At 46.0% G+C, this 19993-nt stretch overlaps 1 protein-coding gene across 1 annotated transcript; it reads left to right on the forward strand.

Moving 5' to 3' along the window:
• The first annotated feature begins 1659 nt into the window (after nucleotides 1-1659).
• LOC144102724 (uncharacterized) lies at nucleotides 1660-19478 on the forward strand. The gene is made up of 9 exons (XM_077635912.1): nucleotides 1660-1724; nucleotides 2469-2605; nucleotides 7063-7240; nucleotides 7346-7429; nucleotides 9665-9809; nucleotides 10783-10994; nucleotides 13483-13560; nucleotides 17387-17506; nucleotides 19305-19478. The coding sequence occupies exons 1-9, from the start codon at nucleotides 1689-1691 to the stop codon at nucleotides 19476-19478; spliced, it is 1164 nt and encodes a 387-aa protein (XP_077492038.1). The 5' UTR covers nucleotides 1660-1688.
• The last annotated feature ends 515 nt before the right edge of the window (nucleotides 19479-19993 follow it).

Genomic DNA, 19993 nt, shown 5'->3' on the forward strand with positions numbered 1-19993 from the left:
TAATCCGGAGCCCTCCACTACGGCACCTATTTCTTCCTTTCTTCTTTCACTCCCTCCCTTATCCCTTCCCATACGGCGCGGTCCAGGTGTCCAACGATATATGAGACAGATACTGCGCCATTTCCTTTCCCCCAAAAAAAACCAATTAAAAAAAAACGGTGAACAGCTTTAGGCAAGGCTTATAATAAAGGAATTAATGAATGTTACCCGCTGATAAAGGCCTCCTCCATCATTGGAAGTATCCTCAAGACAAAAAACAAATGAAAACATGGCACTGAAAATGTGCCCCCTAGGAAACGTTTTGTATTGAGTTTTCATCGGGGAAACAGAGATTGCAATAGCACCATTGCATAGCATCAACGTCAACCGGAGCTGAACCTTTGGAAGCCAAAAAGAATGCAGCACTTTTTTGTGGAGCAAATTTCTGGCTGTTTAGAATTGTATTGACTTTTCGAAGGGTTGCTCATAGAACACAAAAAGCAATTTTTGTGCTTTACCTGGAGTTGCAAAGTGGAGAAAGAGTTCTGTGCAATGACGTCATGACAGAGAATGGTCACAATTCAAAACACCGCGGTCTAAGCCCTGCTAAAGTTGATATAAACTGTGTTGGACAAAGTTCTGCCATCACAACAGCTCTTACACGCTGCCTGTTTTATACACAAGGTCCACCACACCATGACGAGACAGGCAATGCATGAAGAAACTACAATGGTGGCTAACGATCACTGTCAGTTTAAGTGTGGTGAAAAATCTTATGTAATCCTCCTTTCCGAGACATATAAAAATGATGTTAAACTCCAGAAAAGCGGTTTCACTCTCGTCATCAAATACTACGAAATATTCTTTTCATGAGGAAACGCTGTTTTATATTTAAAGATTACGCTTTGGTTCCGCAAGGCAATAACTATATAAAGTGCAATGTCTTGCAAACCTTTGAGTCATCCTAGCCTAGCCGCTTGTTCGCATCTAACTCGCAATACGGAGAGAAAATAATGTCAGGTCATAGAGCCTTCAGCTTCATATCTCGTCCACAACTGTGTCTTGAATAAATTTGCTTTGCAACAAATTGCCGCTTAATATGCTTACACAAATTGATTGATAATGTGTGAACAGCGTGACATGGTCGTCCAACTAACTTCGTGCGCAAATTTTAGTGCTTTAAGAAGGATAAATTGAAAGAACTGAAATATATATTTTTTCTGTTAGGTGTCATTTCATTCCACAGATCTTGACGCCGTCGGTGAACGCGCGCAAGGCAGCCCCAGGGAACAGCTGGTTCTAATTTAGAGTTTCGCATACGATGTGATCGAAGATTACTGTTTACACGGGAAGAGTGCAGACTGGCTTAGAGGAATAAACTGAATTAAGATTGCATTGGTGAGGTCGAGAGAAGGACATTCTCGTGTGTTGTTCATGGAATGGGAAGATAGATAATCAGGTCAGATATACTAGAGTTGTAATTATGTATGATGGACTTCATTCCTTAATTCAATTTACTAAATCGACTTTCCGTAACTGCAGCGGCGCCATCATGCGTGCTCCCCCTTTACACCGATCGGTACCTGGTGACCTCGTATTGTTTCCCGAAGGACGGGACTCAGCCAGGGGACTCGCAACTGTTTCTCTCAAAGTTGCCCTCCGCACGTGGTGTCTTACTTCGGAACGAATCCCAGCATGTCACCGTCGACATGGAGGAGTTCGCCTACGGAATAGCCCGGCTGCGGGTGAGTAACCGTGAAACCTCTTCCTCTTAAGGGCCTGGAAGTCCTTTCGCTATCCTGGCAAGAGCCGGCTTATTAGACAACTGAGTAGCAGGCGTGGCATCCACGTAACAGCGTTCAGTCCCGTGAAGTGATTTCGAAGTGCGTGTATGAAAGCATTTTGTTTCCGTTGTTTTCGGGAGCTCCGTAAATCTTGATGTCACTGGAGCAAACTTCAGTTGTCGATGGAAAACGCGATTCTGTTCACGTGTACTTCAAGATCAAGAAGAGCTCATTTTGGCATTTATTAGATAAATTTGCGAATCGCATGTTTCAAACACGGTATCTGATATGAATGGTAAAGCTTTCCTAATAACTTCATTAAGAACAATGTAGCTGCGAGCCATACCGTCTGCAGTACAACTCAACAAGAACGTGTTGCAGCAAAGGTTGAAATGAAGGCCTTTTTGACGCTGTGCTTCTGATCAGTATACTTAGAATAAAACCGCTCACTTGGTTTAGTTGCGCCCGCGGATAACCGCACTTTACTTGAGAAACGGGATAACTTGTGAACCTTACGGAAAACTCACAGAAGTCTCAGAACCACTAGAAGCTTTAGGACAACTGTCGAAATACAGGCTCACTCTCTATCATTTTCTATGCAAAAAAAAAAACGCGGCTGAAGGAGGGTACGTGAAGTGGCTGAGAACTAATACGACGCTGTTCTAAAGCGATTACTTATTTTGTCACTCATTTCTTCCCGCGCAGATCAGCGACCCTACATTGAACGAATTCGAGACCCCAGTGCCGCCGATCGCACAGAGTGGCCCTGTTGGAGCCGTCACGTACAAATTTCACCTTTCTACAACTCTGTATGTCGCCTCTACGCGTTTCCCGAATTACACGTAAGTAAAAATTTCGCCTTTCCATAATGCATGGATGAATGTTGAAAGCGTCCTTTGAAAAGGAGGCACTAGCACGCGACACGGAGTGACAATTTTTTAAATTTTTTTTATTAATCAAACTTTTCTAACCTTACTGACTGCTTGCTGCCTTGGATTCAGCAGGGCTTCAAATAAAGTGCCGATAAAAATGCTTTTTCGGTGGTACTACTACTGAGTTCTTTCAAAAGAATAGAAGTTTCGTCTTTGTTTTTGTCACAAGACTTCCTAGGAATTTTTATAGTTGCGAGACTTGCACGCACGTTATTTTCGCTATCTCCTAATCCTAAAGTCACAAAAATGTAATCTTGCTGTTATTGATGCCTGGATGAAAGGATCGAGAATCCAAGAATTTACAATGACTAGGTCTGACTTTCTGCAGGCTGTAATTGAGCCATCACAATGGGGTAATCGTTTGAAGTAAATTTACGCTTATGTACTGAAGTTCATAGTGGAGTGCTTAAAAACGAATATACCACACACACACACACACACACACACACACACACACACACACACACACACACACACACACACACACACACACACACACACACACACACACACACACACACACACACACACACACACACACACACACACACACACACACACACACACACACACACACACACACACACACACACACACACACACACACACACACACACACACACACACACACACACACACACACACACACACACACACACACACACACACACACACACACACACACACACACACACACACACACACACACACACACACACACACACACACACACACACACACACACACACACACACACACACACACACACACACACACACACACACACACACACACACACACACACACACACACACACACACACACACACACACACACACACACACACACACACACACACACACACACACACACACACACACACACACACACACACACACACACACACACACACACACACACACACACACACACACACACACACACACACACACACACACACACACACACACACACACACACACACACACACACACACACACACACACACACACACACACACACACACACACACACACACACACACACACACACACACACACACACACACACACACACACACACACACACACACACACACACACACACACACACACACACACACACACACACACACACACACACACACACACACACACACACACACACACACACACACACACACACACACACACACACACACACACACACACACACACACACACACACACACACACACACACACACACACACACACACACACACACACACACACACACACACACACACACACACACACACACACACACACACACACACACACACACACACACACACACACACACACACACACACACACACACACACACACACACACACACACACACACACACACACACACACACACACACACACACACACACACACACACACACACACACACACACACACACACACACACACACACACACACACACACACACACACACACACACACACACACACACACACACACACACACACACACACACACACACACACACACACACACACACACACACACACACACACACACACACACACACACACACACACACACACACACACACACACACACACACACACACACACACACACACACACACACACACTCTCTCTCTTGGAGCCGGTGGTTAGTTCTCGAATTCCATGTTCCCGTGTAATTAATGCGATATATATCTTTTTTAGCTGTGTTCTGCTGGAATGAGCGAGCGTTCTGTGCCTAATTTATTTCCACCAATCGTCAACAGAAATTCCTCCTACAAGACAGTCTCATATTTCCTAGCTTCAAACAATGTCCAGACTTTCTCTCGCTGCACTCCTCATTCATGGTTTTGCCTCTTTCCTTTAGAGCTGGTCATAAAACCATCATCTGCTTTATTTTTTAGCCCCGATTGTTCGGCTGACCTTGCGCAGAAAACCACATTCAGAAAAGCAACCCCTGCCGCAATTGCTGGCTTCCAGAAACCTCTCAACACATTTTCGCATTCAGCCGTCATGGTGCTTCGTGCTTCATTACCGCGGCATTTATCTGCTACTAAAGCATTATCAGCTAATGAGATCCACCGACTGGCAGTAGCGACCACTCTGTGACCTCAGATATTTTTCAACATTCATTTATAACCACGCAAGCGCATTGTGAGATTACCCACAAACATGCTTTTAGTGATGACCTGATCTACCTGGGTGCTGTAAAATCTGCCGTAACGTTGGTGTTGGGTTTCAGCCCACCACTTTAGATGGCGGTAAAAAAGTTTTCGATGAAACCATCATCTAATATTACCGAAGAACATTAAACGATAGAAATCATGAACACGTGTTGGCAGCCACGCAAAATGACAACGTTTGTCGAGAAATTATCACTGGTGCCGCCGCTTTGTACACCTGTATCCTGCTTGATTTAAGCTAAAGTAGGCTTTCTAAATGAATATCTAAAGAACCAATTGCGGGTGTTCTGAATGCATCATAACGATCTGCGGCCTCAGCCATAAGCATTTTTTTTCGGAATCTCGATGTTTCTATATGATTATAAACAAAGAGGTACATGTGGTTCTCCCAGTGTAACCATTATCATTGTTATGCATAGCCAAGCGCGTGTTTAATTTGAAAAGACCAGCTGAGGAGATGAGGAACTGCACTCTAGGGCATGATATGGCATAAACCACATAGAGAAGAAAACCACCTTGAACGACTGCTTAGAGTGCCCAATTTATTTTGCGCATAGCCTTCGACAACGGTGTTATTTCGTAGCGCGGTCAAGAGTGCGGAGTTTCTGTCCACTTTTAAGCTTCAAGAGTGCGAAGCCACATGGAATGGGCAGCGAAAACAATTCGGCTTAACACTGCGCTCGAGCCCAGAGTACTTTGCGTTAACCTCTTTATTTCGCCGATGGCGATGTACGTGTTTTCTGAGCAGATTTAACAAGAAATATCTTTAGGAGGAGCGATATCCAGAATGCAGAGTCGCTGCCGTGAATGTGGATTAGGAAACATTGTGAATTTGTCATCTTGTACCCTTTCTTCATACTTCAAGTAAACGTGTCAACAGAAATTTTACCGAAAGTTGTCCTCCACTTCTCATTTAGTTTGTACTCAGCCCCCCCCCCCCCCCCCCCCTCTATGGAACACATGTGGTAATATTTCACTCACGCTTTTACGCTTTCTCAGGGCACGTTAAAAAGAAGCCCAGGTGGTCGAAATTTCCGTAGCCCTTCACTGCGGCATCCCTCATAGCCTTAGTCACTTTAGGACGTTAAACCCCCATAAACCAGAAGCCATTTCATGTTTTCTAAGCTCCGTCTTCATGCTCTCGCTTAAATATCCGGCAACGCTAGGCGTGAACATGTTAGAGTGAGGTTTTGTGACCCATGAAACTTCATTCGTAGAGAGCTTGTAAAGACGAGGTGAGAGTTCACTGCCGCAAATCCCGAAAAGCCTGGTAGTGCACGAACAACGTAGTGCTTCCCCTCCGTTCGCTGCGCGTACCGCATAACGCGCTCAAGTGTTCCAACAAAGTGGAGGCCCACCTTGTGCATTATGGATCGCGTCCTTCTAGACAGCGATCTTTGCGACTAGCGCAGGTGATGAAATTCCGTTTACACATGTTATGCTTACGTGGACGACGGCGTGAAAATAACGTGGCGCCTTGAAGTATTCTGACAATCAGCTTTCGTAGCAAAAGGAGCTTATTAGGAATGGCAGCACTGTAAGAGTACATGCCAGCTCCCTAGGCCGTCATTCTTTCAGAAATGACTTTGACACTCTTTTTTTCTTAACCCGCGATTTCCAACGCTGACGGCAATTTCAACTAAAACAATTACGGGAAGTCTTTCGTTTAACCTGTGTTTCTCTTATATCCTTTATTTCAGATTATAGTACTGCGCTGTTAAGGAGGACACCTTACATCGATATTTTATTGTACTGAACAACGATGCCAAAATATCTACTTCAATGTTGTGAAGAGAGATAATTATTTACTATTTTCGACATGAACTATAGCAACTGGTACTAGGCTTAATTCGTGCAGATGTGCACCACAACATTCGATGGTATATGCCACGCACATTTTGGGACGACGAATTGGCTCTCGCGTCTTACAGCTTGTCCTCAGCTACCGCGAAACATGCCGCCTTCTAACGACAAAGCTTCAAGCCCCAGTTCCTCGCCAGCGTTCAGTGTATTGCTAGTTTGATAGACTATATCTTTGTTTTCGTTGCGTAACCTACTGGCGCCTATGTTGACCAAGTGAATGATCGACGGATCGAGTCATTGATTTATTGAACAATGTGTCTCTCGCTTAAGTATTTCCATTCCATTTTCTCTCTTTTCTAGGATTCGCTTTCGCCTGCATGAGTTGATCCACACCGAAGACCTTAAGCAGGTGGTCGTCGAGTTGCCAAGCCAGATAGTGTACGGTCTCAGGGGACGAGACGGTGTCCCTTTCGCCAACGCCACTGAGTGGAGCCGGCACACTTTCTACAGAAAGCCCCCAGAGAATGATAACAGACAGGTACGAACGGGACTTCTTTGGGAGCTGAACTGACATTGCCTCGGATGATGAACCGTAGTAGTAGTAGGCAACTTTAATTTCCGAGAGATACGGAATGGGCTTCAGCCCAACCGCCTCGACGACGGCCTGGAGACCTTGGACCCAGGCGACGTTTTCTGCCAGTCGGACGATTCTCAGCTGAGTCTCAGAGTGTGAGCTATGTATTAGAGTCTCCCAATGATACTCTGTCCTAGTTTCTTTGTGTATGTCGCTTGTTTTAGGTAAAATCTGTACAATGTGTCAGAGATCTGCCCTACCCTGACATAACCGACATCTGTCTGAGAATTGTCTCCGATATCAATGGCTGAGACTAACAAGGGTTCGGATAAGACCTCATTTGTAATCATCTCCATCTGCTTTCCTGCCTATTGTTTAATTTACTACTTGCCAGGGGGTGTTTTACCCTGCTGCACCGATAGTGCTGCACGTCGAAGTCTTCCCTCGATGGTGCAGGTTAAAGTAACATGGAGAGGGCCCATTGCCCGTGTTGTCACAGATTCTGATGAAATTGAGCAAAACAGATAGATAAGAAAAAGATCAGCGGATGACCTGGACGCATTTGTGTTATACAGACAAGAAGGCGGCGCCGTCTAACACGCAGAGAAAAAGTATAGAATAGAATATACACCAATATCGCCGTGAAAACGAATGTTAGCCTGAGAAGCATCATCGCCACACAACGCTGATAAAACGCTACTGTGTGTGCTAATTCTTTTAAAGATTAGCGCCCTCTTTCCTGCGTAATATAGCTCATGCCAAACTTCGATGCTTCTGTCTGCACCGCACGAGGAGTTTGCAAGCAACTATTCCTCGGGTGAAATGTGAGGTAGGACCAAGAAGGTGTCCAGGAATCTTTGAAGCAGCGACGTCACAATGCACTTCGAAGACATTTTCTTTTACCTGAGTGCTCTGAAGGTAGTGACCCACGTTGGGAGAGCATCAGAAGAATTTGCAGTGAATTATATACAGTGCCTTTTCGGAATATTTGAGAATTGTTGCTTGAAATACCCCGCAAGTTTGGCATCGTGTATTTAGTGGTGCTCCTGCGGTCAGAAACGAGGCGACAGCTTTGAAAAGCAAACTATTTAGCGCTATAGTTTATGGGCATAGTGCTTCGAACTATTGAGGAACAAAACAGGAAGTCGCTGGATTGTCGCATCGTTGACATGTCCTGCGCTTGACTGCCGATGCCATAGTATGTGCCTTGCACTGAGGACAATGTTTATTGTGGCCCCAGTTTGTGTGATGGACTACAGAAGTACGAAGGGCAGTGACGTAAAACGGAACGCAGCAAGTAAATTATGTTGCGTTCACCTATGATAACTTGCTAGTCTTCGGCTTGCCGCCGCTTACACTTTACATTGACATTACGCAGACTTTAGTTTTTTGCTTTAGCATTTGAAGCCCCACACCGAAAAAAATTTGTTTTTCCTTCCGTCGTTCCCAAGTGTCGGATGGAAGGTTAAAAAGAAGAGAGAGAGAGATCCCTCTCTCTACAACCTTCACTGAGTAGAAGGAAAAGGGACAGTGGAAAAGGGTAGACGAAGAGAGGGTGGGAGCTGTCGGGTAGGCGATGGTTAAGACTGGAGGGAGGTACAATGTGCCACATGGTGACTGATGGCTAGATTATGTCACGCGCTCGCACAGTTGAACCTGAGAGCAAAGGTGAGTGCTCTGTACGATGGGAACAATAATGCAAATGCTTAATCTACCGCATCTATGACCTCTGTATCCCCATAGTCTTATTTTCATTACTGTTAAAAATGACTATTACCATGGCTGCTGGAAGAAGCAGGAAGAGCACTTTATTGTGGTCTCATATCAAGAGCCCAGGACGCAACAGCTTGGCATATCAAAGCAAGTACGTCTTTCCATTGGGTCTGCGCCAGCCAGTTACGACAAGCAAGTGGTGAAGAGTTCGGAAAGTGGTGCGGTGTGACGGTGGCGTGGCGAAGGCAGGGCTTTATTGGAGCTTTTCATACAGTGACGGGCGGCTCAGGCACCAGACATCGGAACGGGTTCCACAGAGGTACTTCGCAGGTGAGGGAGAAAGGAAATTCACCATCATACAACATTAAACAAAGTTCGCATGCGCTGTAATTCCAGCATTGCTGCTGCACTCCCCTCCCTCTTAACGGCAGAGAACAGCACGAATACTATTTTAGGAAGCATTGGAATGTGGCTGTAGGAGTGAAAAGCCGGGCTAAGTGAAAATTGACCGTCTAAATCGCCAAAAGTTTGTTGTGCACATCAAATTTACCTGGCAGGTTTTTTTCTTCACGGCCATCTACGTTTATCATGCAGTAGCCTTTTCTTCTATCTGCACTTGTTTTAGGAATGCTGCATTTATGCCACTTTGTACTTACATATCTACTTTGCTCTCAGGAGGATCTCGGCTTGTATGCTTCGGAGCACCCTTTCCTGATACTCGTCACCCTGAAACTCACAATGGGCCTCTTCCTGCGCACCAGCTGCGATGTGGGTGAGGGCACTTTCTGGAGCAGCGCGATGGCCGAGTTTTTCAATGGCTGTAGGTCCTAAGGCATATACAGGTAGCCCAAGCCGTGACGACTATCTATGCACATTTCATAGGTCGGGGTGACCTAAAAGGTGTACAGATTTATACAGTGTTTTGCTGAGACGTTTCAACGACTGTATTAATAGACGCTCGTAAATGGGCATGAGCATTCCAAAGTTGCGTTAGCACCCCTATTTCTTAAAATATATTTGCATTTTCAAGCCACGATTGCTTGAAAGTATTTATTCCAACTGACTCCAGTATTTACAGGCGGAGATAATCTCTAAATATTTTTAAATATACTAAAATTGGGACCAGTCGCAACTCTTTTCTGCTGAAAGGGGGCAAAGCAGATTTGGCACATTTCGATGCGGCAAGCATCAAAAGCGAGTACTGCGACTTTGATTGGCGTAAGAATAATGACAGTACCATCTCGTCACTGCATTTTCGCCACATTCTGTATTTCCCCCGACGCTGTATACTTAAGGCGTGAGTAATTCGTGTTAGAGAGATGAATGCTGGTAGAGAACGGCACTTTTCATTACGAAGCCAATGTTCACAAACAAATGCTGATTTGTAAAAATCGCAGCAGCTCGCTGACTCCTGTTTGAAACGTGAACTGCATGCGCTGTGAAAAAGGATGTGATGGAGAGACTGGGAAGATGTGGAGAGATAATTCTTCGTATCTGTGAGCTCCGGGCTGATTTTGTCCTTATAGTTCTCCACCACGTGCACGACACAGAGTACCACGCAGCACGCGGGTGGTTTTGCTTCTGGGTTTCATAGAGCATAAGCCGGTGGCATTTCCCGCGTGGCGGTACCTATAATCTCTGTTGCATCATCATCATCATCATCGTCGTTAGCCTGACTTCGCCTACTGAAGGGCAATGACCTCTCCCATGTCTCTCCAGTTAATCCTGTCCTTTGCCAGCTGCGCCCACCGCATACCGTATATACGCGTTTCACGTATATGTGTCACTCGCAGACCTCACGCTGTCCCCGACTGGCACCGCTACATTCCAAGTCTCGGGAGGTGTTCTGGACTTCTTTGTCCTGTTCGGGAACAACCCCAACGAGGTGGTGTCTCAGTACGCTCGACTAGTGGGTCTTCCCCCCGTGCCCAACGAGGAATTGACGCAGATCGCCGCGAAGGGACCCGTCCTGCTCCCGTACCTCACGCACATTGTCGACAGAGAGGTATGTTATCTATCAGTGTGAATATAGGAGGACTGGTAATGCTGACAGCTGTAGTTAGGTTGCCGAATTTTAATGAGAAAGGAAATACTTTCTCCCGGTGCAGTATTTTTAGAACATAGAACACCTAAAAAAGAAATGCATGTATCCATGCTGCCGGCCTTTTGAGCATGCATGCGGCAGTGGGAGCAGGATATTTGAGGTCAGGTTCCACCGACAACAATCTTAATCCGGTGATCCAGAGTTTTTAGCAAATTTTACGGGTTTAAATTGAAAGGAAGTAAAAAAATCATCAGTCTGAGATTGAAAATTCCACGTGGTTGTGCTTGGTTAAGGTTTCATTTGGGGCGTTTGTCAGAAACACACAAAAAAGACACAGTTGTGGTTAACAATGCTTTGAAATTGTTAGGCTTCTCTCGGGCGTATCACCCCTGGCATACTATATCCGAGGACGGTCATTTTTAACGCAGTAACGTTCTTTGCGTGATGACAGTCGGACACTTTTGGTTTCACTCTATTGTTATGTTAGGCTGTGGCTTCTTAATGGCAGCCCCTGTAACACCGTCGTGCAGTACTAACGAGAATGAACGTCACGTCTCACGGTCCATCAAGCAAGCTTCTCAATGAGAAAGTATTAGTAGGCTATGTTGTGTCCGCAAAACCGTGTCCGCAAAATGTGTCGCCTGTAGTGACGTCATTACCTGGTAACGTCACTACAGTCAACAGGCAGTCTCTGGCACTATTCTCCAATACATTCACCAAAATGTTGAGCAACCGTTCGTCGTGCAGCATTCCGGGTAATGTCATAGCATTTCTCTTTGCATATAGCTTACATGTTTTATTCAAGGTGGAGGCTAGCTTGCGACACGGGAATGGACCAATGACATATGCACCTTCATTTGCATGCCTTCTGAGGCTACATTTTGCCTTAAGATGCGGTTGACGTGTCCACCGAGATGTCGAGATGTGTAGTTGGAGAGTAGCTTGCGATAGGGGTTCGAACCGATGATATATGCATCTTCAGTTGCATGCATTAGTCGCGATTGAGGTGCTAACCTAGATCTCGAGATCTGACAGCTACTGCGTCCTTTCATTTCTAAAGGCACGTGTGCTGTACGATGTTAGCACACGTTACAGAACCCCGGGTGGTCAAAATTTCCGTAGCCCTTCATCATGGCTTCCCTCATAGCCTGAGTCACTTTGGGATATTAAAACCCCATATACCAAACTAAACCATATGTTTCCGCAGGAGGACGTATCCCTTGATAGCGACAATACCACACCTTGGAGGTTATCATATACTGGAAGTGTTTTGTAGAGCAATCATGGCAATTCGCTTGTTTCAGTAGCCGGTAAACCAAATATAAATGCCGCCTTCATATACTGACGTAAGGACCTGCCGGAGATTTCAACGCGATAGCTTTAAGGGTCCTGTTCCGGAGGAAAGCTATCGGCGTCCGTCCGGTTCACGAAAAAGCCGATTGGCCAAGAGGGCGCTGGCGTTCTTGCAACTTCAGTGCATCTTAATCCCCCAGAGTGTCTTGATGACATCCAGCCAATATTACAAAGCGCCCTACAAAGAAAAAAAAGCTATTTTACCGAAAAGAAAAACAAAGTATTGTCAAGTGGGAATCGAACATCTTCCCTATGGGTCGCGAGGCGGACATGCTGCCTGATGTAGAAGTCTACTATCCCAAACCAATGTACTTCTTGATGCTACCTGTGCTTCGCTGTGGTGCGTTGGCTTTATGCGATAGTAGGCGCAACGTAATATGAAGCGAACAAGTAATTACACGGGAGGGATCTGCAATGCCACAATGCCATTTCATTGAACTCTTAACGTTGCTCAAATCTAGTTGAAGTTTGCTTTCCGCAAGACATAGGCAAGACGAGCCATCAAAATGTTAAATAGCCTGGGGTAGAACACTTCGTAGAGGCTCATTTCGCGGAGCTTCCTTTTCCGTTCTTGAAGAGGTCTCTAACTGCACTCTTGTCGAGCGATCACTCTGAACGAGTGGATTGTAGATTGTGGCCTTTGTACACCCGTCCCTTGCAAACGGTTTAGTAATGAGCTTTGAAGGGTGCCGTCATTAGAAACATCACACATCATAAACATCAAGAAAAGTCTCTAGCGTCGAAAGGTGACGAGACCACTGGCATTTATTGTGGCTTTCCATGACGAAAACATTCGCCTGTGCACTGAAACCAAGGCAGAATTTATCCAAGCAGAATGCAAGTGCTTTGCCTTCCTCGTATCTAGAACTTCAGGTGAGCACTACGTCGCTATCGCGGATATATGTAGTCCTTTGAACTGTAACACGCCATCAGAATCGCGAGCCGACCTAGATCACGAATTTGCCTATTCAAAGTTTCTACAATTTCTCAGCTTAGGTCATTTTATCATAGTTAAATCGCTAATGAAAATGAATCAAAATGGGCACCCACTGGACGTTGCGTAAAATTTTTGCTTGCGTTTGTTCCTCCTCTGCAGCTTGCTGAAGGCGGCTACAGGGGATTCAACGAGTCTGCCCTCGTTCGTGATGCAGATGGCACTGTATACACCTGCAGGGTATGCGCTGTTTTGCACTTCATCTTTCTTGCATGTAAGATTTAACCGAACTTTTTTTTGAGGCCAGAAGACACTGCGCAGTTTTTGTTGTACTGCAATCAAAAGCTCAAGGTTCCAGTTAGCAGAACACACCACAAATTTGTCTTCGAGATACAGTAGCTAATGTAAAGAAGAGAGTAATTTCAACAGCCTACTAACGTTATGCTAGGCTCTCTTTGCGTAATTTTTTTGCCGGAGGATACCAGCGTAATCTGAAAGTGTCCCCTATTAGTCTTCATTTGAGGAACGGATCTCGCATGTCTCGGTTCAAGGGCACCCGTCGTAAGAATTACGCGAACGCCTTTAATCATTAAAATAAAAAAACTCTGTGACACCATTTTGACCACCATTTGTGACACCACTTGCCAGCGAACTTGCGCATGCCCAAGCGAGGATCACTCTAGGCAGCAGTTTATCGAAGCACTGGTCCTGGCCCAGGAGCGATGAAATGACGCACGGAGGTTGCTTCGGTATGCGCAAAGTTGAGGAACCAAGAACACCATTACCGAGGGGCACTTAGTAAAGACGGTTCCAGGTTTGCACACGGCGGCAACGGTCCTATGAAGGCTTCTTATCTGAGGGGAAGGAAGTTTCAGAGTTTGGGCCTAAGAAGCAAAGTAGGCATCGAAGGTGTCGATAACAAGATTGTTGCTTGTTGGGTTGGTTGATTAAGCATGGCTTCAGTGGCAGCGCAGGTAGAAAGAAGGGACGGGATAGGACACAAGAGTAAAGAGCGCTGGCTTCCAACTGTTTATTTCACCAAACGTGCCATGTATATATACAACCTTCGTCCGCAAAGTTTTGAGACTAATTTATTTTCTTCTCTAGAAATGATTCCCCAAAACAAATATTGGTGCGTATATGAGCGCCATTTTTTCGGGATAACCTGAGCTATTTATGTTAATTGCTGTAGCAGCCGGTAAATGGCACAACATGTAGAAAAATACGTTGTCACTAGTCTCCTGCGCATTCTACTGTGACTGAATGTGGAGAGATGGAAGTCCACCTCGAACAGCGTGCAAACATAAAATTCTCTGTGAAGCTTGGCAAAACAGCCACACAGACGTGTGAGCTCCTTCGTCATGGTTACGGCAACGAGACATTATCGCAGGCGCGATTTGTCGAGTGGCAAAAGAGGTTCGTCTGGGGGGAACGTCGGTGGAAGACAAGGCAGGGGCGCCCTTAAACCTCACGGAATGAAAACAACGTGGATCTGATTAGGGAAATTGTACAGTAAGACCGCACCATTACGGCCAGCATGCTATCAGATGCTCTCTCGACATTAGTAGGAAAACATGCCGCCAAATTTTGCGTGAGAACTTGGGGAAACGAAAGCTGAATGCCAGACTTGTGCCGCATTCCCTCACACAGGACCAGAAGGACACGTGGGCATCAGTGAGCACTGATTTGCTCTCCAAGGCAGAGAAGGATGCTGCATTCGTCGACAGCATCATTGCTGAATACGAAAAATGGCGTTTTCAATACGATCCTCAAAAAAGAGGTAGAGCGCCGAATGGCGGTCCACAAGCTCTCCGGCGTCGAGAAAGGTGCAGCGAATGAAGACCAAAACAAAGATGGTGCTGATAGTTTTTTCGATGTTTCGTACACCAGGAGTTCGTCCCACAAGGGCAGATGGTGAATCAGGAGTTTTATATCCGCGTGCTCCAACACATGCGTTATGCACTGCGGCACCATCGCCACCATCGCCCGGACTTACGGACATCTGGACAAAGCAGACTTCTCCACGGTAACGCAAGGCCGCACAGAATTTATACTCGCCTGACCTCTCCCCATGTGATTTTCCTGTTTCCTCGTGTGAAGAGAGCCCTAAATGGTTGCTGGATGGGAAGCGTGGAGGCCATTGAAGACGCCACAATAAAGGAGCTGACATCCCTACCAAAAGAAGCGTTTTCCAACCGTTTCCAATACCTCAATAAGCGTTGGAAGCTTTGTATAGACTGCAAAGGAGACTATTTCGAAGGGGTGCTGCACAAATGATTTCAATGTTAAATGCATTTTTTAATGGACTCAGTCTCGGAACTTTACGGACAAAGGTTGTACATGACCAAGAGTGAAATTTGAGAAAAGGGGAAAGACCAAAGGGGAAACAACGCTCGTCATGATGCCACAACATAGCACCAGGAACCTAATTCCAACCATCTTAAAGTCTGAGTTCCTTCTGCATCAAAACAGCCCGTTTGGTGAAATGCAGTTGGAAGTCAGCGCTAATCCCTCTTGCATCCTATCTCGTCCTTTCTTTCTAGCTGCGCTGCCACTGAAGTAGTGTCGATACCCATGCGACGTTGCGGATGACGCGAAGAGGGATCAGTAGAATAAAATACTAAACAGAGCAGTTTTTCCTTCAGTGAAAGGCTCTAGCCTGACAGCGAATCTGCGAGGATTCGCCTAAGTGTAAAAATGGTTGCTATTGCAACCATTTTTAACTCCTGGATCTTCATACGGCGCAGAAAACTGCAGGATCTTGTGCTTATCTTTACAGTTATAACTGTAGCCTGCTTCGTGCCAAGGAAAAAGCGGTCTTTTCCTGTCAAAAGACCAACCTCCAGCCATTGGTGTTGACCGATTCTCAGGAACCTGCTCCCGTCAGTAGCAGATTTACAATCCAGGAAGTGGCGTGACAATGCATAGAAGATACTATTGCAGATAATGTTTAGTTTGTTTTGCTTTATGTAGTTTAACGTCACAAAGCGACGCAGGCTATGAGGGACGCTGTAGTGAAGGGCTCCGGAAATTTCGATCACTTGAGGTTCTTTAACGTGCCCTCATATCGCACAGTGTATACGGGCCTCTAGAATTTCGCCTCCATCGAATTTCGACCGCCGCGGCTGGGGTTGAACCCACTTCTTTCGGGTTAGCAGCCGAGCGCCATAACCACTGAGCCACCGCGGCGGCCTTATTGCAGAAAATGTAAGGATAGAGCTTTCCTCTTTCTTCTGCCACTCCCTGCATTGTGAAGTGAGCAGGTTCTTTTGGATCGGCCGATTAGATTGGCTGGAAGTGGTCCTTGTATTGGAAAAGCTGCGTTTTTTCTTGATCTACCTTATTTTCTCTCTTCTTTTTTCTAGCATCTACCAAGCAATCCCCGCACATTTTCTCTCCTCTCCTTTCGCGAAGTTTTCTTACCCGAGATTTCGCGATGAAGATGTTTAGATAAGTCGACCTTCTTTGCGATACAGTTGAAACAGCAGTGTGCCAAAAAACATTTGTGGCCAAGATAAATACACGGGTCTAAAAGAAGAAAATGAACCAGTTAAACGAAGGAGTAAAAAAATGGAGTCACTACTCACTGGCATCCACCCAAGCGAAGCCAATGGTCCGGGGTTCGAACCCGGGACCACCGCTAGACCGGAGCAGTCGCTCTACCAATTGAGCTAAACGGGTGGGCAAGCTAAAGGTGGAGCAAGAGCGAATCAATCAATAAGTCTAAGTGGGAACAGTGTTGGCCAAAAGTTTAGAGGAATCGCGAAACATTTGGCGGATTCCTCTAAGCATTAACCGTCGTAAATTACAAAAAGAAGCCAAGCGATGTATTAGAGAGCATTTTGGTCATATTGTGTGGCAGTCAAGCTAGTGATCGTCAGGTTTTCTGAACATTTGCGCCATGCTAGAAGTTTTGTGTGCTTTCTTCCTGTTAAAAACAAACTGATTGTGAGTATCAGCTGACCTGATTCGCTATCTTGTTTGCGTCTTGTTGCGTAGTTACGATGCGAAAAAGAACACCTTCCATCCTCTTATCCGTCCGCCCTGTGCACCTTTATTTTCACAGGAAAGCGACGGATCAGTGGCGACCTTCTTCGACGTGACGCACCCTGTAGCCACAAGGGAGTGGTGCAAGCTGGTGTTCCTTGTCGAATACACCGAGTATTCCGAGCTAAATGAAACCTTCGTGCGTACCCCTCATTACTTGGATGACGTCATTATACACCTGATCATCCTCGAAGTCAGCATGGTTACCGTGGATGTGTTGCAGTGTAACTGCCTGGCAACGCAATGGCTTAAGCCTCTTTTTGCGGTGTCTCTTCGACACAGTTTGCTTATTATTATGAGCACGAAATTTTTACACCTGCAGTACCCAAGAACTGAGAACCTGGGACAAAAAATTAAGCTCCTTGCGTTTTGCCAGTTGTGGTAACTATGTCGGAAAAATGAGGTAGATAGTATAACTATAGGGAATTGCGCCTACGAAACTTGTAAGTAGATAATCGTGATCAGTAACGAGTGTTTATGATTTACAAAACTCTGCACAAATATTAAAATGCAAAAAATAAATCAATGCCATGAATTAAAACTCATGCATGACCTGCCACTGAAGCGCTAAGGCAACATACATGGAGTTTCAGCGTGGAATTAAAAAGTCCTAAAATATAAAGACTGAAACAGAATGAAGGCGTTTTTATGAAAAAACTGCCAGCTGCGGCACGCATTTGCTAATAATATTAATTGGTTTTTGGGGAAAGGAAATGGCGCAGTATCTGTCTCACATATCGTTGGACACCTGAACCGCGCCGTAAAGGAAGGGGTAAAGGAGGGAGAGAAAGAAGAAAGGAATAGAGGTGTGCCGTAGTGAACGGCTCCGGCATATTTTCGACCACCTGGGGATCTTTAACGTGCACTGACATCGCACAGCACACGGGCGCCTTAGCGTTTTTCCTCCATAAAAACGCAGCCGCCGCGGTCGGGTTCGAACCCGGGAACTCCGGATCAGTAGCCGAGCGCTCTAACCACTGAGCCACCGCGGCGGGTATAATATTTAGCTGTGTACGACAGATAAAAATTTCTGAGTGCACTGAAGTACGCGCACGTGGAGGAATGCGAAAGCATGTGTTTTGTGGCAAGGAAAGGTTTTTGAGGAATGGAAAGGACGCAGTAGCTTTCAGATCTCGACAGCTCAGTGGACACCTACCACGCCTTACAGCATGCAACTGAAGGTGCATATATGCCATCGGTCCAAACCACTGTAGCAAGTTAGCACGTGACTTGACAATTGCATTAAGTCAATTACATTGTTTAATTAGGTAGATAATTAACTATTTTTTTGCACTCTTATGTTTGACTACCTCTCAAATGCTGGAACTTGTCCGTTTATGACCTTGACAATTGCATTAATTCAATTACATTAATTCTGGAAATGTTTACGCAGTTTTACCGCCTCGCTCGAAGGACTTTCCCACCCCCACACCCGGGACTGAGCCGAGCGGAGGCGGTGCTGTTTAGACAACTACAAACTGGTTCTTTACCAACCCCGGTGTTAATGACTCATCTATACCCAAACTTATATGAAAGTGATGTGTGTCGCGTGTGCCAGCGGGAGAGGGCAACTCTGACGCACATCCTATGGGACTGCACAAAATTCCCCAACGAGGCTTCTAAAAGCATAACGATTCCGCCGCGACTCGCGGCTGCGGCGGAATGCTCTGACCGTGACGTGCAAACCTGGGCCGTCCAGCAGGTCTCCGCGGCTCTTGAGAGACAAAGGCCTCAGATCCTCCGCTGAGTTGCCGCCTGAGCCCCCGTCACGGCGCCATTAGGTAATGATGTCATCAGGCCATGACGTAAATAAAGTTGTTCCTCCTCCTCCTCGGAGCAGAGGGCTGCTGCTGCAGAAATATCAGCATTGAATGTTTATTATGTGGCACATGATAAATCCTTCTAACATTATCTCGTCGTCCTGTAAAACTACGCAGTCGATCGAGCGGCCACGCTGCGTCTTCAGGCTTAATAGGAGCAGCGCTTGTTCTAAAAAGGACGTTCGCATGCGGCCCGACGACCTGTGCGGTGATGCCCGACTCTACATCTCCCGATACGGTCGCATACGGAACGCCTACGTCTATCTCATGGCTAAAGGCGCCTACGGGTGAGCAACAAGTCTGTGTATGCAACCGTGTATATTTTGTGTGTAATAATAATAATTGGTTTTTGGGGAAAATAAATGGCGCAGTATCCGTCTCATATACCGTTGGACACCTTTACCGCGCCGTAAGGGAAGGGACAAGGGAGGGAGTGAAAGAAGAAAGGAAAAAGGTGCCGTAGTGGAGGGCTCCGGAATAATTTCGACCACCTGGTGATCTTTAACGTCCACTGACATCGCGTAGCACACGGGTGCCTTAGCGTTTTTCCTCCATAAAAACACAGCCGCCGCGGTCGGCTTCGAACCCGGGAACTCCGGATCATTAGTCGAGCGCCCTAACCACTGAGCCACCGTGGCGGGTCTTTCGTGTGTACGAAGCTCTGTAATAACTAAGCATGCACGCTGTTTTGCAAAGGTGCGGAATATACCAGGTTTGGTTCGTGGTTTCTAAGGGTTTAACGGCCTAAATCGACTCAGGCTGTGAGGGACGCCGTAGTGAAGGGCTCTCGAAATTTCTACCACCTG

This window comes from Amblyomma americanum, chromosome 8 (assembly GCF_052857255.1).
Source record: "Amblyomma americanum isolate KBUSLIRL-KWMA chromosome 8, ASM5285725v1, whole genome shotgun sequence".
In the NCBI taxonomy this organism is placed as follows: Eukaryota; Metazoa; Arthropoda; class Arachnida; order Ixodida; family Ixodidae; genus Amblyomma; species Amblyomma americanum.

What these genes read in the sequence shown, in the direction of transcription:
- LOC144102724 (XM_077635912.1), top strand. Translation starts at nt 1,689, where the DNA reads ATGGAGGAGTTCGCCTACGGAATAGCCCGGCTGCGG. An exon ending in ATTCTCAGCTGAGTCTCAGA is followed by an intron (nt 7,430 to 9,664) that starts GTGTGAGCTATG and finishes CTTTGCTCTCAG; the next exon opens with GAGGATCTCGGCTTGTATGC. An exon ending in GGCCGAGTTTTTCAATGGCT is followed by an intron (nt 9,810 to 10,782) that starts GTAGGTCCTAAG and finishes TGTCACTCGCAG; the next exon opens with ACCTCACGCTGTCCCCGACT.